The sequence below is a fragment of the Photinus pyralis genome, unplaced genomic scaffold, assembly GCF_008802855.1.
Source record: "Photinus pyralis isolate 1611_PpyrPB1 unplaced genomic scaffold, Ppyr1.3 Ppyr1.4_LG6, whole genome shotgun sequence".
Taxonomy (NCBI): Eukaryota; Metazoa; Arthropoda; class Insecta; order Coleoptera; family Lampyridae; genus Photinus; species Photinus pyralis.
The window spans coordinates 34,677,999-34,691,921 of record NW_022170663.1 but is presented as its reverse complement, the minus strand read 5'-3'; the positions used below and the strand labels follow the sequence as shown (position 1 = coordinate 34,691,921).

Below are 13,923 nucleotides of genomic sequence, written 5' to 3'. Positions count from 1 at the left end.
TTAATGTATCAAACCATGGCAGTTTGTTTTATAATTTGTAAACCCTGTAAGAGGGCCAGGAAGCTCTGAGCATCCCGCCCACAATATCCATCTGAGTCATAGTGTCTGAGGAATAAAGCACGTTGACTTTTTTTTTCGTTTTTCTGATGACTGGCTATTGGTGCTTAGTTTTTCTTCAGTATGTAATTTACGAACACCGTCTCATAGAAGACTTATTATAGACTGAATAATTAATAAGAACCTCTCACCCATCCTCTCAGAATAAAAGGCAAAGAGCTAGATTTTGTTAGCGCATCGTCAAAAAAGCGAAAAGTGTTGGAAAGGAATTGATTTATCTGTAATTAATAGAAACGTTACAATTTTCTATTTCAACGTGTATTTCCGATTGTAGATTAAAATTTACTAAAAATTATACTACGCATGCAACAAGACATAATCGTATAATGAATCGTGGCACGGATATACCAAATCAGCCGTTTAAGACAATTAGGTAGTCTTAAACGCTGAAATTACGCCTGATTTAACGTTTGGCTAGAAGGACATTAAAACGAGTTCGATAATAAGCTTTGTTTTCATCACTAATCAGTGCAAACGAAGGCACCTCGTACGATGATATTTGAAAGTGACACTTGGCGGCACGAAACGGCACCAGCGCAGTAACATCCTTGCGCAAGGACATCTCTGTGCACTCGCAAGGAGTTAGTCCGAGTATTTCGGTCTTTAAAGACTATTTTAGTGTAAATATTGTAAATTAGTAGGTTTTTCAAATAATGGGTCACCTCCAGTACCTCATTGCGTGTGGTTTTGTGTTAATTTTATATATCCAACAAGGTAAGCGAATTGCATTAATTTTTATTGGGGGATTAGGGTATTTGAACCAATCTTATGCGCTCTTGACGTACCGATTTCAATTAAAAATGTACTCCAATTCCAGACCATTTATCATTGTTCGCCCCCTCAGCAGTTTCCGGCATGTAGATATTAATTAATGTTATACGAATTAATTTTGTTGGTCTGAGCTGAGGCACGAAATTTTGATCTCATTTCGACATGTAGGAGAAATGATGTCCACACTAAGTGCGCTTGCCCGAAAATCTCGGTGAGAGATCAATACCTGCAAGGAAATATCCTTTCTATCAGCAATTTCCATTACGGAAACTGTTTTGGATTTTCTGTATTAAGTAAATGTAAAGAATCTAATGCGTTGGTTAGTTGTTATGGCCCTTTTGGGACTGGGTGAAAGCAGTCTTTTTGTGACTTCAATTATAATAGGGGTCACCATTAATTGTAGGAGCACATTGCCGACAGCTTCATATTGTGGAAACCTCCGATTAATACACCTACACTAAGAAAGACCAACTTTTCCGCAATCAGCTTTAGTAATTCCCTCCTTTTCCAAATTCGAGTTGAATTGGAAAAACGTGGCCAATTCGGCAGATTTTATTTTGCATCTGCTATCTGTCTCTAGAGCCTCTTCAAGGCTGCTGATGCATTTTTGATAAACCAAGCATTATTGTGAAAGCAACTATTGATCCATTCGCACTGGCTCTATTTATTCGTACCCAACATGTGACAGCACCCGCAATTACTTCCATAAAACTTTTTTTACTGCCTTAGCCTTATGTCATTCAGTCGACATTCACGACTGTCCTATGATTACACAGAGTGACTCAGACCACTCTGGCCTTTGGATTCGAAGAAAGAAAATGGTCAATTTGTGTTTTCTTAATTTCTACCGGCATTACAAACGTGCAGCTTTGTTTAGCTGCTGCTTTCAGTTTTGTCGTAGGCAGTAAAAAAAGGCAAAAAAGCATGTATTTGATGGAAATAGATGTTAAAAACTATAGTTCTAATCGTTTTCCTTGATCAATTACACCCTCTACTACGCACTACATTCTACATGCTGGGGTATCTATAGTGTTAACTAATAAAAATTAATGTATCCGTGAAAACTCGTCTGATTGTACTAACTACTTGTCTTTTAGGTGCATCGATTAGCTGCTTTATATGCAATAGCCACGACGATAGTAGTTGTATGGGCGATTTTCCACCAGACAAATACAAGGTTGACTGTCCTGGAAGCAATTACATTTTATGCAGGAAAATCAAACAAGTTATCGATTTTGACGTTAACGGGCGTAAGTATTTTCAGTAACTTTCAGTATAAGTAAAGAACATGTCTAACCCTTTGCACTTATTTTGACCCGTGTTGATATTTACAATATTCTTTTAAAGTCAGTGACAAGGTAGGTAAATGATTGATTTTTACGCATTGTTTTTGCTGTTAAACAATCCGATTCAAAATGATCACAGAAGGAATAGGTAAGGGCTCCGCCACAAAATACACTCAAGAAAACCAGACCCTCAGCTAAATTCATTCTGGGCGTATTCGCTTCTAAAAGGCTTTCTTTCGAAATATTTATTCACCTCCCTATGTTCAGCAGTTTCCCATCTGTGTATTTTTTTGGGTTGTCTGCCAGTTGGCAGGTTCTTAGGTGACATTCCTTCTCCACAACTCCCGGTCTATTGCCTCTCTCTGCATCGCCACATAGCCGATAAAGACTTCCGCACAAAATACACTCTAGAAAACTTGTCCCACAGCTAAATTTATCTGAGGCGTGCATTCGGAGTACTTGCCCATCTCCAGGAAGACCTATCCATCGGGGTTATTAACCCCCAGGCTATTCATTTGTGTCCGTCAGAATTACTTCCAATAAAATTCATGCAAGAAAGAGCTAGTCTCCAAAGGAAAACTCTCCCTTGAAATAACTATTTGTATACCTTCTTCTTCGTGCCCACTCTCCCTTTATCCCCACGTAAAATTCGCTTCTGAAAGATTCACCATCAGCGCATTCTTGCCCCTGAAATTCATTCCCAGAACCCCTCTGAACGATTTGCTCCAAAGAAAATTCACACTGAAAAAGCTAGATCAACATTAGGAAAACTCTTCTCTAAAATAGCTGCTCTGGTATGTAGACGACCCCCTCGTTCCCCTCAAGAATGCTTGCGCCTAGGTCACCTGAAATTCGCCCACCGGAAGGGCCACCCCGAAATATTCGCCACAGGCAAATCGCCTTCTTGGAATCCTCTCACGGATAATAATTCATCCTCGGGGCACTTATCCCCTAAAAAGTGCATTTCCAAAATTACTTTCACGCCAGTAACAAAAATTCTTGACCAGGAAGCCTTGACCCCAAAGAATCACCCTTCTGAAAACACTCGCTCCACATACCCTTAAAATATTCGCCCTCGAAATATTTGCTTCAAATTGTTCCGACCATCCTTAGGAAAGCTCTCCCTTGAAATACCTGCTCTGCTAGGTACAAGACCCCCCTTGCAGTCTATGGCACAAGTAAATTCACCATTGCGCTCGTCCCCACTAGAATACAATCTCGGCAGAAACTGCCTCCAACAGAAATTCATCCAACGGAAGCTTGTACACGACTTCACCTTCGCGCCAAAGTAAATTGATCCTTAGAATAACGAATGTTACTTCTTCGAAGATTCGCCCCCGGAAAATCTGCCCGTATACAACCCCAGGAGGAGTATTCTTTCTCGAAAAATTCATCCCAAAAAGGTTTGTCCACGTAAAATTCGAACCCATCCCAAAGGATCAACCATAAGAAAACCCTACCTTGAAAAAGCCCTCTTTGCATGCTTTCCCCAAGTAAATTCGCCCCTGAAATTTTGGCCCCCGCAAAATCCGACCGAAGACAGACCGCGAATTTTATTGCCAAACTCCTATAATTGTCAAAAATAGCGTGTTAACTGTCATTTTGAGAAGTATAGTAAAATAAATGCTAACGCTATATGTGCAAGTAAAATTGAAATAATGAAATCTGGTTTACTTTTCAGTCAAAGCGGAAACGAGAGTCATAAGAAGTTGTGGCTATTACAATAAAAGTCATACAAATCAATGCTACCAGCGCTCTGGATTTGGTGGACGTCAAGAGGTCTGCGCATGCCAAACCGACTACTGCAACACAAGTACCACACCACTAGTACCAATTTTTGTTATAACTGTGCTCATCGCCGCCCTTCAAGTATTTCATTGAATGTTACTGTTATTAGTAAATAGTGATTAACTAGATTTTGAAACTCCATTTCAAGTATGTAACGGTGCCTACTCATCCGCCCTTTTAGTATTAATTTAATTTATAAAAACGTACTAACACACCTTTAGTATTATTATTATTATCTTTACAAATGAATGTGATGAACGCGGTTGAGTAGGTGGCCAATTTTCATTTTCCATTCGACAAAGTAAAAACGCACAAACAAGACATCTTTGTTTGGCGAGACAATAAATTTTGGGAAACAAAATGGGATGCTAGCCTTTCTGGTTGTGCGTTTTCAACTTTTTAAAGCTCATCGAAATTGCTCATGTAACCCTTTTTTCTAGATCGGACGTTAGCCGCAGCAAGGGAGTAATTTTGTATATCATTTTTTATGTACGACTCGCAGCTTTTTAGCCAGTGTTAGTGTTAATGACACATCGTACTTTGTCATTTTCATTTTACTCACGTTAAACTAGAATACACAAAGGGAATAATACTCATAAAATAATATGCTTAATATCAATTGTTAATAATTATTGAAAAAGTATAGTCTTCATGTTGAATTATATTCATAAACTAGCGTTAGGCTTAATTATAGAATTTTAATTAATTCCACGACATAGATAAGCGATTTAAAGAAAAGATAGCGATTAGTCCTAGATAAGTTATGTTGCCAAAAAAACGTCGAAAAATAATTATGCTACAGCAATATGTTATATTCAAAAGTCTTACCAAGGATATTCGATATTGATAGGTAATTATTTAAAAAAAAACAACCAAACGTACGAAATAGGCACAATTAAATGCACAGGAATGGATCCGGTCGCCACATTATTTTTTTTATTCTTCAAATTTTTCTGGATCCATGTCTGCTCAAAAGTTATGAATAATTACAAAAAATTTACATATTTTGTTGTCTAATTTCTCCTTTCCGCATAGTCCATGCAAAATAGGTCTAATCCTAAGTAGCCACAATCCGATTTTGTATAAAGATAGATTTTTGGGCGTGTTTTGTATTTAACTTTATGTGTATCTTACGTACAAAAGACTAAAATCGTCAAATATTTCTTTATTAACCCTAAACGAAGAAAATTCCATTTAGCACTATCAGCACCAATCTGACACATTTTTAGCCCATCCATTCGAAGAGCAATAGTTAGGTGGAGTGTAAAGTGAAACGATATCACGACTAAATATCAAATTTTGCATTTTTTTCATAATTCAGTTGAAAATTCTAGTAATAGTTACGGCCCAGACAGACAGAGAAAGTAGTTATAATAGCGGACACTAAAAATGTGTGTGATTTGGAATTTCAAACTTTCACTGTCCGTTCGTCTGTCCTAAATTACTTGGCCATTCGTTTTTGTTTTTCTTTGCGCCACTCAATTTTGTTTTAATGCTTTTAGCATGGTCAATACCTACTTTTTGAAATATGCCTTAATATCACATGAAAGCTGTTTTTAAAGTTCTTAAAGTTACTTAGAGACGTAGGTACTTCGTAAAAGGCTTATAAAATCTCTTGGGAAGCATTAATTTAGTAATCTCGAAGTATACTAATTAAAAAGACTTAATGACCCTTAGGAGCTTGTGAACTCCAAAGGAATCACTATAAACCGCTGGCCGGACGCGGTTTCAAATTCTTTACGGCTACTGTTAAAAAAAGTCAAAAATAATAAAAACGACAGACGGCAGTGCACGTGTCTTTTCTAAGCACATTCAACGTATACAGCGCCCGCAATGCATTGCAGTAATCATGTTAAAGACTTAAAAGCTCATATGGTTTCTTAAAGATTGAATGCCTAAAAATTCCAACAACAGCTTGGAGACGAGACTAAAAATATAATAAATACCTGTAAAGGTTCGGAACTTAAAAGCTTTTAGACACCTAAAAGTTTTAAAAAAACTGTTAAGGCATATCTTAAGATTCTTAAAAGTTCTCTAAATCTCTTCAAGGCCCGACTTTTAGAGAGAGGAAGGAATAGACTGTAAAAATATGCGACGACTTAGTTACATTATACAAGCGTTGAAGACCCTTATGTTCATTATATAAAATTGAACCTCTACGGCTATCTCTATAATAAAACCTTACAACCCCTTACCTTACGGAAGTTTGGCCTTTTATCTCCTTACATCTAAAAATCAAAAACCTTGACGCATCAGTTTGACTGCAGCTAAATAAATAGCAATGTAAAATAAATTACTGAGATGCAGTTCCAATTTCTTTTACATTCCGTCTGATATAAAACGTTACTTTGCTTCGTAAAATACAAAGAAAATTTAACGTAACTTTCCTTAGCTAACTTTCTTACGTAAAATACCCTCTTGGTAATTTTGTAAACAAAATATTTGTACACACCGCTTATGGCTAAACAGAAATGGAGTTCATTCAAAGGAATGTTATTGCTTAAATGGAATACAAATTCCCAGGAAATATTAACCAAATTCCTTTTTATGCATTTACTTATAATTGAAGATCCGGTTCATGCACTTAATATCCCCTGCTCGGTTCTTATACGTTAATTGAAATTTCACAGCAAATCACCAACAACCGACCAATACTAGGTACTTACTACTGGAAGTGATGTTTCGCTAGGTTGGAACTTAAATTCAAATTTATAGGGATGCTTTTGAACCATTTCAAGATAATCAATTAAAGAAACAAGAATTTTTTATGTACGACAAGTTACACCCTTCTTATTGTATATGAGGATAATAAGTAAGAGAGAATTTCTAAAAAAAATTGATTCAATTCTTAATAGCGAGGGCTGGTACTTAAATTCAAATTTGTAGGGATGCTTTTGGACCATTTAAAGATAATCAATTAAAGAAACGAGAATTTTTTATGTACGACAAAAGTTGCACCCCCCTCATTGTATACGAGAATAATAGAGAGAATTCCTAAAAAAATTAACTCACATCAAAATATCGAGGACTGGTGCTTAAATTCAAACTTTTAGGGATGCTTTTGAACCATTTCAAGATATTCAATTAAAGAAACAATAATTTTTTATGTACAACAAAAGTTACACCCCTCTCATTGTATATGAGAGTAATAAGTAAGAGAGAATTCCTAAAAAAATTAATTCATTTCAAAATAGCGAGGGCTAGTACTTAAATTCAAATTTATAGGGATGCTTTTGGACCATTTAAAGATAATCAATTAAAGAAACGAGAATTTTTTATGTACGACAAAAGTTGCACCCCCCTCATTGTATACGAGAATAATAGAGAGAATTCCTAAAAAAATTAACTCACATCAAAATATCGAGGACTGGTGCTTAAATTCAAACTTTTAGGGATGCTTTTGAACCATTTCAAGATATTCAATTAAAGAAACAATAATTTTTTATGTACAACAAAAGTTACACCCCTCTCATTGTATATGAGAGTAATAAGTAAGAGAGAATTCCTAAAAAAATTAATTCATTTCAAAATAGCGAGGGCTAGTACTTAAATTCAAATTTATAGGGATGCTTTTGGACCATTTAAAGATAATCAATTAAAGAAACGAGAATTTTTTATGTACGACAAAAGTTGCACCCCCCTCATGGTATACGAGAATAATAAGTAAGAGAGAATTCCTAAAAAAATTAATCATTTCAAAATAGCGAGCACTGGTACTTAAATTCAAATTTATAGGAATTCTTTTGGACCATTTAAAGATAATCAATTAAAGAACCAAGAATTTTTATATACGACAAAAGTTACAACCCTCTCATTGTATATGAGAATGTTTGTCAACCAGAAAAGTTATGCTTGGAGACATTCAGACATCACCAGCGTCTATGTCTTAGAACTGTACGCAATATGGCACTCACTTATATTCTGTGAATATGAAAATACCAAGCAGGTAGTTATATGCTCTGACTCATTAAGTGCCATGCATGCATTAGTCAATAAAGCAAATTCTGTAGACCCTTTGATATGCATGATAAAAGATCGTATACAATACCTACTAAATATTAATATTAGGGTGACATTAATCTGGATCCCAGGTGATGCTGGGATTGCCGGTAACGTAGCTGTAGATACGGCAGCAAAAGAATCGACGAACTCCACAGTCTATGATGGAATCTCTATTCATCCAAGTGATTTCAAAAAACACCTGAAAAAAAGAATGTATGAGAAATGGAACTCTGCTTGGCAAGATGCAAATACTTACCTGTATAAATTTCAAAACAGCACACAAGCAATCAAAATAAATTACCATTTATCGAAAAGGGAAGAAATTGTTTTCACGAGGTTACGTATTGGTCATACTCGTATGACACATCAACATCTGCTGGGAAAAACTACACGAGAGGTATGCGATGTATGTCGAGATAGAGTCACTGTGGACCATATCTTAGTAGAGTGTCCAAAATACGCAGATCAGAGGAATGTAACAGGTATAAATAAAAACATTACTGAAATCTTAAATGGAAGTGAGGAGAATCTGAAGAAAGTAAAGTCACTTCAAAATATCGAGGGTTGGTACTTAAATTCAAATTTGTAGGGATGCTTTTGAACCATTTCAAGATATTCAATTAAAGAAACAAGAATTTTTTATGAACGACAAAAGTTACACCCCTCTTATTGTATATGAGGATAATAAGTAAGAGAACATTTCAAAAAAAAATTGATTCATTTCAAATTAGCGAGGGCTAGTATTTAAATACAGATTTATAGGGATGCTTTTGGACCATTCAAAGAGAATCAATTAAAGAAACGAGAATTTTTTATGTACGACAAAAGTTACACCCCTCTCATTGTATACGAGAATAATAAGTAAGAGAGAATTCCTAAAAAAATTAATCATTTCAAAATAGCGAGGGCTGGTACTTAAATTCAAATTTATAGGGGAATTCTTTTGGACTATTTAAAGATAATCAATTAAAGAAATTTTTTATTTACTTTAAATATTGTTATTGAAATTATTTGTGAAATGCGTTTTAAATTAAATTTCCATACCCCATTAAAGAACCAAGAATTTTTTATATACGACAAAAGTTACACCCCTCTCATTGTATATGAGAAAAATAAGTAAGAGAGAATTCCTAAAAAAATTAATCATTTCAAAATAGCGAGGGCTGGTATTAAAATTCGAATTTATAGGAATTCTTTTGGACCATTTAAAGATAATCAATTAAAAAACCAAGAATTTTTTATATACGACAAATGTTACAACCCTCTCATTGTATATGAGAATAATAACTAAGAGAGAATTTCTAAAAAAATTAAGTCACTGCTAGGATATCCAATGAAATGTAAAAGTTCTCGAAAAGTTTCTTCAAGAAAATGTGAAACCTGGATCGCTTTCAGAATATGAGACAGCCGAACTTTCTTTGTGAAAATGCCCCCTTAAACGCGATCTCTTCGTTTTTGAATCAATGCCAGCTCTTTAGCGCTAGGTACAACCTTAACAGTGGTTTTGTTCTTTCCTTATAAGTGACAAAGTTAATATTAATTGTGTACGGCAGTTACGCATCCAAGAGCTTTGTACTCAACTGAGTGTTTTTTTATATACTACAAGAATCTCAAAAGCCGAAAGACCTATATGCTCCCAAACAGTTCATTAAATCAGTGAAGAGTGGAATTATTTAGACAAAAGTCTCCTGAACACCTTCCCCGTACGTTGGGCGCCTTCGACTACCAGTGTGTGGCGGTGTATGTTCCCTCCATGGCTAGTCAAAATTGATGAAAAATTCTCAAACCAAGTCTGAAGTTTATTAAAAGACAATGTTTTGGATACACTTATACAAAATACAGGAGTTTTTGAAATTTTACTAATCAAAATGATCTTATTCCTACTATTGTTCCTCATTTTAATGGTCACCATCACCTTCTGGATTTCGTACGTTCCGAGCACCTTCAACAAAGACGAGCGGTCCAACGGAATCGGAATCCTCTCCGGTAATGTGACTAAAATCTAAACCTACAAACGATTGTTTCACCATTTTTTCGAACGCATCCCTGAACAGTCCAACTTGAATTAGAATGCAACGATCACGCTGAAACGCACACTCATTACTGAAGCAATCACTGGCATTAATCTCACCGAGAAAGTGTCATAAGCGCAGCTAATAAACTGTCTAAAATCGTGTATAACCTCGTTAACGTAGTAATACATTTTCGCCTCCACCTTTTTCGAAATTGTAGATAGGTCCAAGTGAGCGCTGCTCAAATCTGACTCGGCCTAAAGCGAAACTTTTAATGTCACACCCCACTAAAGGATATACTTGCCTTTGATATGTCAAGACGGTCGAGTTCCTTTAGTATATTTTCAAAGACGCCCCACGAGGCGGTGGTCAGTCCTCCGTTTCTGTACTCCCACGCACTCCGACGATACGTGGAGTACTCCTTTCCGATGGGACTTCCACGGTAAGGATTAGAAAGCACTTCGCAGTCCGTCTCTACGAGTTTAGCCGAATAATGGAATTTATACGTGGGCGTTATTACCTGATGAGTCCCATTGCGCTTTAGAGTGTGATAACTTCTCATCATCCCCATCGCTAATTTCGAACAGACTGGCCTCGCTGCCCAACCAGCTATCCACGACCGGTGGAAAAACGGACATGTTGCTTATCTTCTTAACCGAGTCATTGAAGGCGCTCACTTGATTTAACCGTATAAAATCCGGGGCAACGCTTTGGGCTGTCTGCCAAATTTGATCGTTTGGATTGAACGTCTCCTCGCCTGCATCGCTGCCTACCTGCAAATTTGGGGAGCTCTCCCTCTTCGGTACGTTGTAGCTTCCCGGTTTCATGTAAGTTCGGCATTCGCTGTCGGAATCCTCTTCTCTGGGCGAAATTGTGCTTTCCGATTGAGGGTGATCGTCAACCACGTCGGCGGAGGAAGTCGACGGTATGTGGAGAATTCCCGGAATCTTATTTTGTGTTGGTGCCTCTTTTCTCCGTTGCGGTTCTTGAGGGGAGGGGAATTTGGGTTTGGGACACTGCGCGTTTAGATTAGATGACGAATTCGCTTCGTCCAAATTGTGGAATGTCTGAATGAGGTGGTAGGTCAACTTTTTCGTGCACTTTTCCCAATTCGCGTAGCACTCCCTGAATTCGTCTGTAATTTCCCGATCGATTTTGCCCAAGTTGCCGTCTTTCGGACCGAGATATCCTCGCAGGATGCACCAACAGTTGATGGCACGGACGAATGCAAAGATAAAGTCCTTGGTCGCCCACGGTAGTCCCTGTGAGTGAATGTTGGAAACGGTAATGTTAGGCTTCGTGACCTCGCTGCGAGTTCTGTTGCACAGGTTTTGTATGTTTTTAAAGCAAGGGCGTTGCTCATTTCTCTTCGCGATGCTCTCGCCAATAAAGCATCCGTTGTCTAGGTATCTTATGTAGTTGTCGGTGGACAAGGAAGCGACTTGAGAAGCGGTGAGGTTTCTGAAAATTCCCTTCAGTTGATCCATTGATGAATTTTCGCCCAAGGAAACGAAAGGTGTTAAAGCATTGCGATTATCTTCGCTATCTTGTTTGTCCAGGATTCTTCGATCACGAGGAGGAGGCTCGAAGGCAATCTCTATTGCAGATGGCATTGGGCAAATGTTTGCAGGCAAAGTTTGCGTTATGGGTGGTGGAAGAGACAAACTGTAAGGAGGATTCACATGTAGTTGAGTGTACTGGTAATGATGAAGATAGGAAGGTCTTGGTAAAGGTGGGGGTTGAGTTAAGATTGGGGGCCGATATCCAGGTGCGTAATAAGGATACATCACACCGTTACAGGGGCAGCACATCAGGTGCATGTGTACTTGCAGACTGTTTTGGGCAGGATTCGCTTCTTGTCTATTTTGATCCATAGCAGTTCATATTTAGTACGCTCCTAAAACTAAAAGTTCGCACTGAGTTCTCAACTGTGAACAAAATTAATCAACGAAAAGCCACCCACTGGTCTTCGTTCAATAACATATACAAAACCAAACGTTATTACAAGAAAAAACTTTGTTGCGTTTTGACACTAAAGGGAGATGTCAATAACTGAATATCGGCGTTGTGGCAAACAGTCAGTTCCGTAAAATTCGGACGTTTGGTTGTCAAAACGAAGTCCTACTAATTGCACTTTTTCCACTTTTCGTTGGGAATGGAATGTTTCATCCGGCCTAACGCATTGATGGATCAATTTCTAGAAACGTGAATTTACTTACTGCTACCGTCGCTAAAATCCTTGATACGATATTAGGCTTTGTTTTTCAGGAAGTGCCGTCAAAATTTCACACATTAACACTTAATTAGGTAATAAAAACTGCTAAATCTAATACACTTTTGAAAACTCTACACAATAGTATAATCTGTCTTCTTAAATATGACGGTCTGCCAATATTCCATACGTCAAACTATCAAAATGTAGTTGGCTATCCTGGCACAAAAATATATGTGCACCGTAGGTAGCATCTGACCCATAAGCAAATGGCATTGTGAAAAAGGATTAGATAATTTGAGCCTCAATGCAACCAAATTCTGCTTTTAGACGTTGTTGGTTTATAATTATTTGAATTACAGTCTCAGTCTCTGGTATTTAAATAAATTTGGGGTCATTGAATACTGCCATACAGTAGGATTAACGTTCCAAAGGACCCAAATGTTGCATTAAGTACTTGTAAAATTTAATTTTCGGTTACAAAAGCCAAAAAGGCTTATTTTGCAACCGTTTTCCATATATACCTTCATGTGCCTTTCTTTAAGGCTTTTTTAAAACCTTTCCCCAAAAAGAAACGTCTCTTCTATATCCTTCACCGTGACTGTTTGCTGATTTAACACCATCAAAAGGTACTATGTGAAAGACACTGTGTTTCAAATTTCTGTGTGCCCATCTTGTTTAACATTAAATAATATAGGTTAACCTTCCCGTTTTTCCATTGTGGTCATGAAAAATTCTAAACCACTTCAAGAAACAACGATAAACTTAAAGAGTCTTCTAAGCTTCTGGAAGGCTCTTGGAAACTGTTTAAAGCTCGGAATATACCATTCCTGATCAGTAAAGGCTCCTTTAAAGACTGACAACACTTTCTAGGATTCGTAAAAAGCGCGTCTCCTAAACACCGTTAAAGCGTATTGAGGGTTTTAATGGCTGTTAAGGGCCATCAAATGCTGTTAAAGACTTTAACTTTTAATCTTTAAGGAAAACTCTCGGATCTTTTTATACAAACTCCTGGAGACCTTTGGGTGCCTTTAGAAACTGTTAGTGACTCTTGAAAGCTCTTACAGATTCTTAGAAAACCCATAGAGGCACTTACGGATCGTGAAACTCGTAAAGGCTAAAGTCTTAAAGATTATCAAACCTGAAAGGGGCTTTAAAGGCTATCCGACGAAATAGCAGAGTGCGACATCATGATAAAAAGAAGGCCCAATTGTGAATTTAAACCATCCGGGGACACACAGAGACAAATACAAAAATGTTCATTAAAATCATTTATTCACGTCTATTCCAGACCTGCTCTACAATTGCTTTATACTTGCCTCTTCTACACCTGCGCTTATAATGCACGTTTTCGCCTTCTGCCATTTCACAACCTCTTAAGCTACTTCAAATTCATTCATTCGCACATTCAAATTTCCTTCCCGATTTCTTTATACCTCCTTGACGCCGTTTCCCTCCCTCCACTGCACACCTTCTGCACTTAATTCCACGCTTATTCCCTTATTGCCTCATGTTTTCTTTACGCCTCGGCGTTTCACACTACCCCCCGTCACGTATACTTGAAGGCCTTGAAATCCCATCTTTATTTTTCCATCCGATTTTCACGTCTGTTTTGTGCACGACTCCTTTCGTTACGCCTCTTCCTTGTAAACCTCCTTCTTTCTCGCCTCCTTTCTTCACGATTTCTTTTGTTCATATATTCCTTAATATTCCTTTCCTCAATCTCTTTTTCACA

The 13,923-nt window shown here is 37.3% G+C and overlaps 2 protein-coding genes across 4 annotated transcripts; one reads left to right on the top strand and one right to left on the bottom strand.

Moving 5' to 3' along the window:
• The first annotated feature begins 647 nt into the window (after positions 1–647).
• On the top strand, positions 648–4,966 carry LOC116175195. The gene is made up of 3 exons (XM_031493330.1): positions 648–831; positions 1,986–2,138; positions 3,856–4,966. Exons 1-3 carry the CDS (start codon positions 771–773, stop codon positions 4,053–4,055), a joined length of 414 nt encoding a protein of 137 aa, XP_031349190.1. The 5' UTR covers positions 648–770; the 3' UTR covers positions 4,056–4,966.
• Positions 4,967–9,861: 4,895 nt separating this feature from the next.
• LOC116174703 (protein mitoshell) lies at positions 9,862–12,319 on the bottom strand. Of its 3 annotated transcripts, none has more exons than XM_031492665.1 (5): positions 10,750–12,319; positions 10,497–10,695; positions 10,281–10,450; positions 10,096–10,233; positions 9,862–10,048 (listed from the first exon to the last, which is right to left on the bottom strand). In XM_031492665.1, exons 1-5 carry the CDS (start codon positions 11,848–11,850, stop codon positions 9,863–9,865), a joined length of 1,794 nt encoding a protein of 597 aa, XP_031348525.1. In that variant the 5' UTR covers positions 11,851–12,319; the 3' UTR covers position 9,862. The 3 variants fall into 3 exon arrangements, with proteins under 3 accessions (XP_031348525.1, XP_031348524.1, XP_031348523.1); XM_031492664.1 differs by having other exon boundaries at positions 10,497–12,150; positions 12,202–12,267; XM_031492663.1 differs by having other exon boundaries at positions 10,497–12,319.
• Between the last annotated feature and the right edge of the window lie 1,604 nt (positions 12,320–13,923).

Coding starts and splice junctions, on each gene's coding strand:
- LOC116175195 (XM_031493330.1), top strand. CDS start 771: ATGGGTCACCTCCAGTACCTCATTGCGTGTGGTTTTGTGTTAATTTTA. Junction 832..1,985: donor AATTTTATATATCCAACAAG/GTAAGCGAATTG, acceptor CTTGTCTTTTAG/GTGCATCGATTAGCTGCTTT. Junction 2,139..3,855: donor CGATTTTGACGTTAACGGGC/GTAAGTATTTTC, acceptor TTTACTTTTCAG/TCAAAGCGGAAACGAGAGTC.
- LOC116174703 (XM_031492663.1), bottom strand. CDS start 11,850: ATGGATCAAAATAGACAAGAAGCGAATCCTGCCCAAAACAGTCTGCAA. Junction 10,234..10,280: donor ACCGTCTTGACATATCAAAG/GCAAGTATATCC, acceptor GTTTCGCTTTAG/GCCGAGTCAGATTTGAGCAG. Junction 10,049..10,095: donor GCGCTTATGACACTTTCTCG/GTGAGATTAATG, acceptor TGTGCGTTTCAG/CGTGATCGTTGCATTCTAAT.